The sequence below is a fragment of the Pygoscelis adeliae genome, unplaced genomic scaffold, assembly GCF_000699105.1.
Source record: "Pygoscelis adeliae isolate BGI_AS28 unplaced genomic scaffold, ASM69910v1 Scaffold65, whole genome shotgun sequence".
NCBI lineage: Eukaryota > Metazoa > Chordata > Aves > Sphenisciformes > Spheniscidae > Pygoscelis > Pygoscelis adeliae.
The window spans coordinates 2,829,936-2,843,575 of NW_008824864.1; the positions used below are offsets into that span (position 1 = coordinate 2,829,936).

The following is a 13,640-nucleotide window of genomic DNA, read 5'->3' on the forward strand; positions in this document are numbered from 1 at the left end:
CCTAAATCCAAAACACAGCACTGTACCGGCTACTAGGAAGAAAATTAACTCTATCCCTGCCAAAACCAGGACATAAGGTCACCCGTCCAGTTGACCAAGGGAAGCCAGTAGATGTGATGCTTTTGGATTTTAGCAAAGCTTGAGGATACTGTCTCTCACAGTATCCTTCTGGATAAACTGTCCATCACACAGCTAGACATGTCCATAATATGTTGGGTGAGCAATTGGCTGATGGGTCAGGCTCAAAGGGTTATAGTAAATGGTGGTTACATCAGGCTGGCGGCCAGTCACCAGTGGGAGTTCCCCAGGGCTCAATTTTAGGGCCAGTGCTCTTTAATGGTTTTATAAATGATCTGGACGCAGGAATCGAATGTACATTAAGTAAGTTTGCCAATGATACTAAACTAGGAGGAGCTGTGGACTCCCTTGAGGGTAGAGGGTCCTTACAGAGAGATCTGGATAGACTAGAGAGCTGGGCAATCACCAACTGTATGAAATTTAACAAGAGCTAGTGCTGGATTCTCCACCTGGAACAGGGCAATCCTGGTTATACATAAAAACTGGGGGACAAGAGGCTGGAGAGCAGCCCCGCAGAAAGAGATCTGGGGGTTTCGGTTGATGGCAAGTTGAATATGAGTCAACAGTGTGCCCTGGCAGCCAAAAGGGCCAACCGTGTCCTGGGGTGTATCAATCATCAGCATAGCTAGCCAGTTGAGGGAGGTGATTGTCCCACTCTACACTGCACTGGTGCAGCCCCACCTCGAGCAGTTTAGGTTGCCTCAATATAAGAAGGACATCAGACTATTAGAATGTGTCCAGAGGAGGGTGACCAAGATGGTGAAAGGCCTCGAGGGCAAGACTTACAAGGAGCGGCTGAGGTCATTTGGTTTCTTCAGCTTGGAGAAGAGAAGGCTGAGGGGTGACCTCATCGCAGTCTACAGCGTCCTCAAGAGGGGCAGCGGAGCAGGAGGTGCTGATCTCCTCTCTCTGGTGAGCAGCGATAGGACACGATGAAATGGAATGAAGCTGCGTCAGGGGAAGTTGAGATTGGACATGAGGAAAAGGTTCTTCACTGAGAGGCTGGTCGGTCACTGGCACGGGCTCCCCAGGGAGCACCAAGCCTGACAGACTTCAAGGATTGTCTGGACAATGCTCTTAGTCATATGGTTTAGTTTTAGGTAGTCCTGTGAGGAGCAGGGAGTTGGACTTGATGAACCTTATGGGTCCCTTCCAACTTGAGATGTTCTACGATTCTGTGATTCTATTTTGAGCATACAAAAGTTGACATTACACTTTCTGGTTTTATATTTATAAATTCTGTTTCATGATCTAGAAATGTTTCATATACTTGTTAGTTTTAGGAATGATATGCTTGTAGCCTCCCTCCATTCCTTACTTTTAAAAATTTTAAGATTTGGAAAGAAACAAAAGAAGAATATTGTGTTTTTCCCTAAGATATACTGATGGAATGGAGCTTAAATCATCCTTTTAGTCATGCAGATCACATTCATGAACAGATTATATCTCCCTTTTACGTACTGGCTGGCATATGCATAAAAAATGAACGGATTAGGCACAATCCTTTTTATTGCATCTTTCATCTCAACAAGCTTATTTGTATTAGTCATGGGAATAAATTAGATGTGCAAACTGTAGTTTGTCTTTTAATGAAAAAAACTGATCTTTTGTCCTTTTAATTCTGATAGGAAATAATTCTGGTTGTGTTTTTTGGTGCTGAATATGTGGTCCGATTGTGGTCTGCAGGCTGCAGGAGTAAGTATGTTGGTTTCCAGGGAAGAATACGGTTTGCCAGAAAGCCAATATCAATTATCGGTAAGATTTAAACTCTTTTTTTTTTCCTTAACTTTGCTATTATCATCCGTTTTAAAGTAAAGATGTCAACTACTGCAGAGACCATATTGCATATTGCTCAAAAATGAGCTATGTCTATTACTCAAGCATTTATCTGCTTTGTGAACCTGTGCAATTATTTCTTCTTTTGGATTGCTAGAACTGAACACTTAAAATATGGCTGTGAGACACAGGCAGACATCAGCTTAAGAAAGGCAAAATTGTAAAGTGAAGAAATCTTTACTAAATCTACTTAGGTAATTGGAGAAAATTGACAAGATTTTGAACACAAAATCCTTCTTTAGGTCTGCTGTAGAAAGCAAACACGAGGGTGAGTATAAACTGGAAAAAACATGGAAATGTGCAAAGTATAACTCAGGAAAAATTCCCCTGGGTAGTACTAAAGCAGTTTTAGATGGTTTGAAGGACTATTGTGGGTAGCATCTCTGGAGTAGGAGAGGGTTTAGGGGGAGAGGTGACTAATAGAACCTGTGGAACAGTGAGGGATTAATAAAAGGTGATGTTCGGACAAAATTATAGTAGACCATAAAATCAGTCTTTCTGTTTTAAGCCTGTGATTTTTATATAGACTCCAGTAGAGCTGTGAATTTTACGTTACTCGAACATCAACTCATTGAGTTTTAAATAGAGCAAAGTGGGAGAGGTGAAAAGGGGAGAGAATGAGCTGATATTTCCTTAACCATCTGTGACTTTATGAAACTTGGTACAAAAACTCAGGAAACAACATATTCTATTATACGTTTAGATGTGGGTAGTGAATAATGTGACAAGATACTGTACGCTGATCTAGTTTCGTGATCTAACCATGAAGCCTATAGGTAACTTTTTTCCTCCTAATCATGTTCTTGACTTCCCTTTCAATAAATAAATGCTTCTTAGGTAGGTATATTAGACAGGTATATTAGAATACACAGGTGCAGGATAAAATGTGGCAGTCCCATTAAATTGTGATTTCAACTTGATAGTGGTATTGTGCATCTACCACAGAAAAAATTAATGTTTGTATAGCCCTTGGAGAAGATACAGTGGTTTTTGTTAAGAAAAGCTGAGAATAACTACAGCTGGTTGTGCATTCAAAGGTATCAGTACTGTTTTTACATTTAAAATTCCCTTAAGAATACAATATGTTTAAAGTCAAGATTTGTTTTTACACATCAAATGCAGATGGAACTGTGTCTACACTAATGTAAATAGCTAAACATGGGAAATACATTTGCTGTGAATGATCTCATTCATGTCAATGACTCATCATTTTCAAATCAACAAGAATAAAATACAAACATTAGAAAAATTAAAGGATTAGAACAGAATGTAAAAAATATGGTATTCATTTTACTTTTGCATTAATATAAAAGTCTTTATTTTAAAATTAGAAAATATCATTGAAATGTCTTTGATATCAGAGAGATTTCTTCTATGGGTTTTTGTCCACGCTAAAATTTGGATTAATTCTCAGAAGTTCAACTTGGGTAGCAATTTTGAACTTCTTTAATTTCTCCCATTCTCTTTCCTTTTTTTTTCCTGTCTAATTGTAAATAAAAATTATTTTGGTGCTTATTACCAGAGAGAGATTTAGTAGTTAAGCCTAGTTATTACTTTCTTTTATAAACTTGTTTAATACTATTGCATTCTGTGCTGCATAGAATAGTATGTTAACATGCAACTTCTATAAGTGGGGAAGGAAAATGTTAAGCTAGGACACACTATTTCTTGAATGGTCTTTTAAGATTTTATCTAAAATGGAAAATGATGCAATTTCTCTACCTTGTAAATCAGAACTTTTTATTTCTTAGGTAGATTTTCTAAAGTTAGCCTAATTTTTCTCCTCTTTGCAGACACATTATAGGTGATTACATGTAAGTGGGAAAAGAAATTCTGTAATTAAAGAACCTGTCAGGAGACATAGATTGAATTCGTTCCCAGCATAGCAAGAATCCCTAGAAAAATCACTTTGTCTCTCCATGCTTCTTCATTCCCTAGTTCACAAAATGAGCATGTTTAAAGAGTGTGCAGTGTTCATGTACTATGGCAGCAGCAGTAATAGTGATACCTTTCCTAAATATTGATTTAACACTTCCATTACTTACTGTTTCAGTAGGGTTAGTTTAGGAGCTAAATGCTTCTGAAAATCCCAGCCTAATTAGGGTTTTATGAAAGGCAGGTACCAAGCACAGGCAAAAGCAAGAGAATGTCCTTTCACAACCTCTTTTATCCTTTTGTTGTTGTTGCAGAAAATGTCACAAAGTACCAATTTATGAATTAACTTTTGTTTCTCCTGGTTTTGACAGTATGCAATTTGAAAGACATAAGGGGGACATAAGTTATTGGTGTAAAGACCTGAGCCCGCATATGTGTGTCCATCTCATATTGTCCTTAAGTAAAGGACAATAGAACTTTATTTATGAGCACCTTTAATTGGTTATGTATACAGCTCTGAAAAAGCATCAGCACCTGGTATGTAAAGCTCCAGTTACCTTGTATAAACCTAATTTATGAAGTGCCAATAGAACACAAAAGTTCAGCAAAAAAGCATGTGATGTAAATCAAATTCAAATATGTGCATATAATCTGTTTAATTTAAGTCCTTATGGATGTCATATTCTCTCCAGACTACTAAGAACACACCTGCAAGCTGAGGGCTATTTACATTCTGTAAAATACTATGGCAACTAAAAATTAAAATACAAATGCAAATATTTTTAAATTTAAAACAGTAAAAAGGATTAATTGCTCTTAATCAAAAAGCTGAGAATTGCATACTAGAAAGTGAACTTGTGAGAACATTAGAAACAAGTCAGCAATTTGCTCAAAAAAAGCAGTACTCAGGTAAGCTGCATTATAGGTGTTGCTATGTGCTGTGCTGAAGTTTATGCATAACTAAGTAATATTTCACTGGCAAGCTGAATTTTTACATAGAAATGGCAGCTGTTTGGAATTTCTCAAGGATTCCAAACATAAGAATAAGCCACGGGAACAGTGGACTAGCAGTGGATGAGGTTTTTCAAAGCTGTGTAATAATAATAGCTGTATGTACACATGCTAAATTGCAGGGAATGTGACTTCTGTAGGTCTGTTGTCTACATATGTAGTGCACGTATTATATAGAAGATGCTATGTCATTTTTGTCTCTGTATACCTCATGTGTATGTACAGACATGTTTGCAAACGTGTAAGTAGGTAGAATGTTTGAGAAGGATATCCACATATTGCTGTTTATTAATTACTGGAATTCAATTTTTATAATTACCAAGGCTTCCCGACACTTTCTTTTTTAAAAACTAACATAAATACTAATGTAATGCTAATCTAAAAACTAATGCTTGTTAGAGTTGAAAAAGTTATTTAAACAAATGTTGGCTCTTTATCCTGATATTTTCCATGCCAAGTGTCTGCTTCAGTTTGAGTCTTGTGGAGACATTTCATGCAAAATATTTAAGCTGTTCCTGAAAAAGGCAATTCCGGCGATTTCTTGTGGAGAAGCACTAGCGCATCGACACTTCAAAGCAGATACTTGAAGCTTAATGAGAAAATAGCTTTTTGATTGTCACTGAAAATCAACTCAAAGCTGACTAACAAGCCTCTGAAAAATTGGTAGCTTGCTTATGCTTAAAACGCCCTGCTAGAAAATGCTCTTATATTCTTCAAAGATTCAGTCTGCACTGAGCTTCACAATTCAAATTTCAGGTTTCTCTGAGCAGCAGTGCTGGGGCTTGAAGTGGAAAATCTGTTGGTTTTGTTCTTATTGTGGTGCTCTTCCTGAAACTGCCCAGGGCACATGGAAAGGGAAAATACCAGGCTTGAATGCTGAGTTGAAGTGACGTGGTAGGAGGAATGGACTGGGACATACAGGCTCAGTGAAATGACAGAATGATGGATGCTGATGTAAGAAGAATGAATTAAGAGACTGACAAGCAAGCAGGAGGTTGAAGGGAAAAACGTAGGGACTGAAAATACGTGGGATTGAAAGGTGGCAGTGTAAGGGCAGAAGGATATGCTGAAGACCTAGAGTGTGAGATAGGACTGTTTGAACCAGGAAACTGGGATTAGTATGAGAAGCCTAAAGATTGGAAACTGTCATGAAAACTAGGAGCAGGGAAGAAGCAGAGATAGAAGAACAGGTTTTTTGGGGAAAAAATGAAATAGCTCTACCATGTAGAACACACTTTCAGAAAACTGGAAAGTACAAATGAAAAATCTATGTTACTGTCACTACCGATTGTAACTCATTTCATGTCAGTCTTTTCCTCCTTCAGTGCTGGTCATCGGGTGGATATGTATATGTCTGATAACTTAGTAAGGACATCGGGTGCATCATTTGCTTAACGGCAAAGATCTTTATTATGATGTGATGGGAAGAAAACTCTCCCTAAATTCTGAGTGTTTACAAATGTATGTTCACGCACATACATGATAAAGGAACAGCATAAAAAATTTGGAAGGTCTGGTACTCAAAAGTTAAGATTATCCCAAAATGGAAGCTCTTTCTGTAGCCTTAACTTATCCCTCTCTCTATTTATTTTCAATTTCATAAATGTACAATTATTGTAGTACAGTTGTTAAACTGATTGAGTGCTATCCCTTGGGGAGGAATCCTGCTTTTACAGCAAAAATCAGGCTGATACTGGATATTAATCCAAGTCAGAGAGTGAAGGATACTGTTGGTTGTAGAACTGCTGCAATATTTGTTGCAGCAACTACACGGTTGTGAATGAGGCAGCAGAATGTTTAAAGGAGAGGGGAAAAATGTTACCCTTGTTGAAGGCAACTGTTGTTGCCTCTGAAGTTGGATTCTATCCTGCATCTTGCCTAGGCATTGCACGGAAACTCTGTGGCAGTCATTTAAATCAGTTTTCACAAGTGTGCCTCATTTTCTGGATGTCCAAATGAAGACTTTGAAGTCAGGTTACAGAGGTTCTGAGCTCTCACAGCTGCAAGTGAAGTCAGCAGGCACTGGTTTTTTTTAAGTGCTATATAACGTTAAGTGCTCTGAAGAATAAAGTACTGCCTGTTTAAAACTGGCAAGGAAAATTAGCAAAACTTTTCCTTATTCTGTCTACATTTGCTACCCATTTATAATACTATCCTTTATTTTCTGGTTAGAATTTGAAAGTGAAGCATTTAGATGCTCTAATGAGGATAGCCACAGAAATGCCCATGAGGAAATTAGAAAAATGTCTTCTCAGAATAATGTTAGATATTCTAATGTTGGATATAATGTTCAATAATTAAAAGCAATAGACCTGTTCACTGAACTAGGGTAAGAGAAAATCAGGGATGCTGGCACTGTGAACACAATCCATCATTTGCATTGTATAATGCTGGAACTGTGTAAACTGTGGAGTTGTGGCAAAAAAATGGAACTCTGGAAACAATTATTTTTTCATACAATTAAAGACTGTATCACAAAGTAAACCAACAACTCTGATTCTTTTTAGGCAACCTTTGTTCTGACAGTTCCCTAAATGTTGAAAGCTTGGCTTTACAGCTTTGGTACAATTTTTAAACTAAGTATATGTATGTGTATATGCGTATGATACTTGGCTTTATGCATTTCATTATTGATCGAAGCGGACGCTTACTTTTCCTCTTAAATCAAGAGCCTTGAGCCAAAATGTGGATTCATTTCTAGGGTGTACATATGCCTTTGCCTTTGTTGTTTTTGTGGCAAGCTGCCTGATCTGTCAGGATCATTAAAATTTCCATTATTAAATTCATCATGGAAGAAACTGTATACTGAAACAAGTAATTGTTTTTCTCATGTGAAACTATTACATTAACTTACTGCCCACCAAATTTCAGCTAACTTCATTTCTTTTTCTAAAGTGCTTTCCTCAGTCTGTATTTGTGTGTTTCAGTGCTGAGAGCTAACATTCAATACATTCTTTCTTTTTTTTTAACAGATCTAATTGTGGTAGTAGCCTCAATTATTGTTCTGAGCATAGGATCGAACGGACAGGTGTTTGCCACCTCTGCAATAAGGTATGTTCTTCTAGTGACTGTAGCTCTTCACAACCGCAGAGCTATATTAGATGTATATCTAATTTCCCAATTTCCAAATTAGATGTATATGTAATTTTCGTAATATAGGAAAAGTTATTATATTGAAACACTGGACAGTGGAAGACTGTGTGTTACTGTGCTTGGTCACTGGTTGGGAAACGAGTGCAGAAACAAGGCATATGAAGAATGGTGGAAATGGTGAAGCCAAGAGGAGAAAACTAAAGAAACATTATGTCCTATAAAAAACATCAAACAGCTCTCTTTCTGAGACAAAAGAGTATTACAGAACATCGGTTTATTGAAGAAGTAATCCTGACAGCACTTAACTCAGTACTTTTTGAGTACGAGTAATTACTTTGTTTAAAGAATAATTATGCTTTGGTGGATTTGTTTGGCACAAGTAACTCATACCATACATGAATCAGAAACATTTGATGTCTACAGTGTTTGTTCAGCTTGCATCAAGTACTGCAAGCTTGTTTTGGGAAGTAAAGTCGGTAAATAGAAGAAAGGAATGATATCAGAGTAGGTGTACTTCCCACTCCTTCTAACTTAACTTGCAAGATGTGCTGCATGTTCTGTTACAAGCAGCTGATTTTCAGTGCAGCCTAATCACTGGGAAGTGAGAATGTACAGCACTGTCTAAACTGTCCAGCTGTGTAGACAAACACTGGAGGGAACTAGATGTATAAGGTATTTTTAAGGTAACTATTACCATAGAACATTAATCCTTACATGATGATAAAGACTCACACAGGCAGCATGAATGTGATTTATCAGCACATATAGGAGAAGAGGAGGGTGAATGTGAAAATTCCAAAGATTTTGTTTAATTTAACTAGAAGTGTAGGAAGGACTTTAATGAAAAGGCCTGCTGTGTGTTTATATGTGGACCCAGGTGGCTTTGGGCTCAGTGCAGCCTTTCCCGGATGTTAAATTATACAGTCACTGTCCTACAACTCAGAATGCTTTCTGCCAGAGAAGCTTAACCCACGTCTCTGCAGTGTTGTTATTGCCCCATTGAAAAACCATCTGGGTTAGGCAAGTCTTAGTCCCATCAGGTTTCCTCAGAAGTATGATGTGAGTGGCTGTTTTTGAATAATTAAGAACGAATGAATCTCATATCCTTGCCTTTGCTTTTGTTGCTTTTAAGGTATACTCTTATGGTCTTCTTTGGACTTCCCTAAAATCCCAGGAATCCCAGAAAGCATGGGTGCATGCATGTTAGGTTGTTTTCTTGTAGAATGAAGTTGCAAGCTCCAGATGCACTGGGTATGATAGGTTGACATTTTGATCCCTGCAGCAACCAGTGAGACTGAAACCTAGTAGCACTGCAGAGTTCACAGCAGAGCCTTATAGCCTTCTGTCCTTACTGATTTAAGTTCACCAAATTGGTAAAAATGGTGTTCTTTCCAACCAATTTCTTTTCTCTTTTCAGAGGAAATGGGTTGTACATGTTCAGAGGCTGTGTTTCTGGAGTTTCTTGTTCACTATCTTGTTTTTTAAATCTTTATTTGTAAAATTGCCAGCCTATAACATGCATGTCAGCACTTGGCAGTAACATAGCCGTAACCATCTCAGATACAGCAAAGACAGGAAAATCAAGAACTGCCATTAGGTCAAGGCATCAAGAGATGTGTCTAATAATTGTACAGGGGAGCTACGTGTAGATCTCTCCCCTCCTGACATAAGCAACCAATGAGCTATTACATTACGTAAGTCTATTGGTGCTCACGTATTTGGTAGTCTTGTAATTCTTCTTGGACTCATGTTTCAATTAACGGGTTTCAAGTGCATATTTTAAAGTTTCCAGCTAATTAAAATTATTATTCCAATGGCATATCAAAGAACTAACAAATCATGGTGTTCATATAGGCAGTCACTGATATGTGATTTGATAGTCAGGATTATTGTGTGCTTTCCAAAAAAATGACAAGCATTCGATCATTTGACTGTCAACTGTGAAAACTCAGAAAACCTGCTTTCTGAATAAAGGAAAAGTTGGGTGTCTCAGAAGACAGTATATCTTTCCAGTCTGAGTAACACCAGTGTCTGAAGGATGGCACCATGCTGAGTTTCCTGCCTGTTGGTGTAACCCAGAAAAATGCAGCCACAGTGGAATTGAAATAAGAAGATTGAATTAAAAAACAAAAACAACAACAACAAAATTTTAAGGATTGCTAAAAAGAGCTAAAAATACTTTTAGTGAAAAATTTTTGGGTAGATGAATTCAACATCAATCCTTTCCTGCTCTTCACTGTTTTGTTTCAGTGATAAGACAGTAAGATGGGTGTAGGCAAAGTTCATTGTTGAAAGGGTAACTAGAATGAAATATTTCCATTGAATAAAATTCTGCTGCAGAACCATATGGATAATTATTTTTCTTTAGTTGAAAATATTTGCAGTTTATGATTCAGTTATTGTTCTAAAATCACATAGGACTCTACCTATTTCCAATTAGATGATTTCTATAATTTACACAAAAAGGACTTCAGTAATACCATGTTTGATTCACATTCTGCTTTTGGCAAATAGAGAAAACAGTTTGCTCTTGCTATTTATGTTAGCAAAGCTTGAAGCACTGGTTTTGCTTGGAAAGGAAGCATTTGAGAATCATAATCAGGTAAAATATGCAAGTTTGCTCTGAGTTTGAAAGCATCTATTTTAGACTATTTTCATTGTTTTTCTTTTAACTAGTTGTTGTCCTAGTCAATATTTCTGAATGTATTTGAATATAATGAAATGTGATCTAAACATACTGTCTGCTGAGATGCCTCAAGTCTAAGATGCAACCCTAGCCAGGAACAGTGCTATCACAGTTCTCTAATATGGCAGTATGTTAGTGAACATAGTCAACTATGTATAGATAGAGCAGTATTGTTCTCGATGATTAGTTTTATTTAATGTCCTATTTTTCTTACAGGGGGATCCGATTTCTCCAGATACTTCGCATGCTTCATGTAGATCGACAGGGTGGCACCTGGAGACTATTAGGATCAGTTGTTTTCATACATCGTCAGGTATTAGCTCTTTAAAGATGCCCATCATTTTGTTTTCTTTAGTATATTCTTTTCATGGACTTCAAATTGTAGTCTTGTTTAAACGAACAGTTACTGTTGCAAGAGAAAAAATACTTTGAAAGCCCATCATGTGTTTCTTTCTACTTTTAAAATGGGAACACTATTCTTTACTTCAGGTCAGTGGCTAACAGGGTATCAGCATCAGTATTTTTTTGGAAATTAACTGTTGTACTCTTTGATGTTATTCTTCAATATAATTTATTAAATGCAGTTATGTGGGCTGCCTTTCATATTGCAAATACTGTCCGCTGTCTTCACAGAAGATGTGTTCCTAGCTTTTTTTTTCCTTTTCCTAGGAAAAACAAATACTAGTGGAAAAGCCTTGATAGAACAAGTCAATTATTTAAATCATCCTATTTCCTCTGCCTGAATAGAGGAGAAAGGAAATTAGAAAGGAGTTTTCTAATCCATTCTATAAATAAAAATACTATGTTCTGATAATATGCAAGAAAAGTTACTTTTTCAAGGGTATAGTCACAGAGGTGAACATGGCTCTAAATAGTTATATGTCTGTTAAAGCTTTGAAACAGTTATTCTGTATAAAAGTTCATTAAGCAGGAAAAGCTTAAATGTTTTAGTGGAGGCTTTTAAAAATTTCTAGCTGAAGGCGTCTTTCTGGGGCTTCATGGAATCTCTTGATGAAAAGCCGACTTAGCTTTATGAACATAATAATAAACTTTTATCATTAGCCTTTAAATCTTCCATATCATACCATACTGTGGAGGGCTAATGTGCTATGAATCTTTACATCAGACTTGTAAGGGTGGTTCTTTAACCTACTTTTTATGAGTGTAGATTTGTTCTCCAGATATTGACAAATAGTTATAGATTTCCACACAGACATTGTTTCATTTGCTATGTAGAAAACTTGTTCTGGGGCAGAGAATGGGAGGTACTTAATTCAAAAGATTAATTTAATATTAAAAGTTACTTTTCTTCTTGTTATTTTTTTCCTCCAGTACTGTAGGAAATTTTATGTAACGATGGCTGTGCAGCATCGACGCACACCGAAGTGCTCTAGTATAAAGCCTACTTTCATCCTGTACAACAGGATGACTTTTAATGCTCCAAGTCTGTGTGGTCTTCATTTATTATGGTCACATTGCCTGGATATCTAGCTAGGGAGAAGCTGATATCCAAATACACTTTCTCAACATTTGCTAACGTTACTGACAGAGGTGCTTGAGAGAATTTTTTCCTGTGGGTGTTCAGAGTTTTAGTCAAGAATCTGGAAATACTGTCTCCAAAATATAACACTTAAGTCTTAAATGTCACAAACATAAATAAGTTCAATGATTTAAAATGAAAAAAAAAATACCCTTGGAGAAGTGAATTTATGAATAAACGCACCTGAAGTTCTGCTAATCCAAAGAAGTGATTATGATGATATATAAAACTCCACAGATCTGTAGTACTTGTCAAAGCAGATCACCCACTAACACATTAATAAAAAAAAATCAAACACACATTCCTATATTGACATTGGACAAGTGTAGCTGAAACCCTAGCATGGTACCCAACGGAAGGGAAAATGGAACCTTTATTCCTGTCCAGCCTCTTAAAGAAATTTTTGTTTAAAAAAAAAAAAAAAACACAAACAACAAAGACACCTCAGCTGCTTTTTCTTTACAGGCAGAGTACAAGGTCCTCATTTATTTGTTGAGTTTGGTACTTTCAGAAAAAATGGGACCCTAAACCCTTAAACAATGTGAGAAAATAAATTCACGTCTTTGTGACCTGTGAAAATAACAAGCACTTGGACCTCTGTGGGCCCAGAAGAGCTTGCTAAAGTTGTCACCAATGATTTCCATGTGTTTTGGAATTTTACATATAGCTGTATTAGCTCACTCAGGCCCGATTTGGCTAGGATGCTCTTCTATTTTCAGCAGGTTGAGCTTATACAAGCATTTCTTGCCAAAAGCAATAAAACATGAGTCAGTATCACACGTGGTGATGGAAAGACATGGAAAAATCATGCAGCTTACTGAAAAACTGAGTTAGCCAATCCAGCTCCAGCTTGTAAGCCTCTCCATTACTTGTACTTATTCCTCACCTTGCTTTGTGAGGTCTTCTACTGCTTTGAGGAGGGAGTTACTGATGAGTTGTGGATTTGGGGTTTTCTTGTATTTTTCCTAAGTGTTGAATTTTATATTAGAATAATAGAATCATAGAATGGTTTGGATTGGAAGGGACCTTTAAAGGTCATCTAGTCCAACCCCCCTGCCGTGGACAGGGACATCTTCAACTAAACCAGGTTGCTCAGAGCCCCGTCCAGCCTGACCTTGAATGTTTCCAGGGATGGGGCATCCACCACCTCTCTGGGCAACCTGCTCCAGTGCTTCACCACTCTCATTGTAAAAAATGTGTTCCTTGTATCTAGTCTAAATCTACCCTCTTTCAGTTTAAAATCATTACCCCTTGTCTTGTTGCAACAGGCCCTGCTAAAAAGTTTGCCACCATCTTTTTTATAAGCCCCCTTTAAGTCCTGAGAGGCTGCAATAAGGTTTCCCCAAAGCCTTCTCTTCTCCAGGCTGAATAACCCCAACTCTCTCAGCCTTTCTTCACAGGAGAGGTGTTCCACCCCCCTGATCATTTTCACGGCCCTTCTCTGGACCCGCTCCAACAGGTCCATGTCTTTCTTATGCTGAGGGCTCCAGAGCTGGACGCAGTACTCCAGGTGGGGTCTCA

At 37.4% G+C, this 13,640-nt stretch overlaps 1 protein-coding gene across 1 annotated transcript in view; it reads left to right on the plus strand.

The window, feature by feature from the left end:
* Positions 1 to 13,640, plus strand: part of LOC103917237 (potassium voltage-gated channel subfamily KQT member 1-like) — a 531,450-nt gene that overhangs the window by 51,435 nt on the left and 466,375 nt on the right. The window contains exons 3-5 of the mRNA XM_009324351.1: positions 1,707 to 1,833; positions 7,773 to 7,851; positions 10,796 to 10,892. Of these exons, the coding sequence (XP_009322626.1) occupies positions 1,707 to 1,833; positions 7,773 to 7,851; positions 10,796 to 10,892 (303 nt within the window). The remainder of the gene's footprint in view (positions 1 to 1,706; positions 1,834 to 7,772; positions 7,852 to 10,795; positions 10,893 to 13,640) is intronic.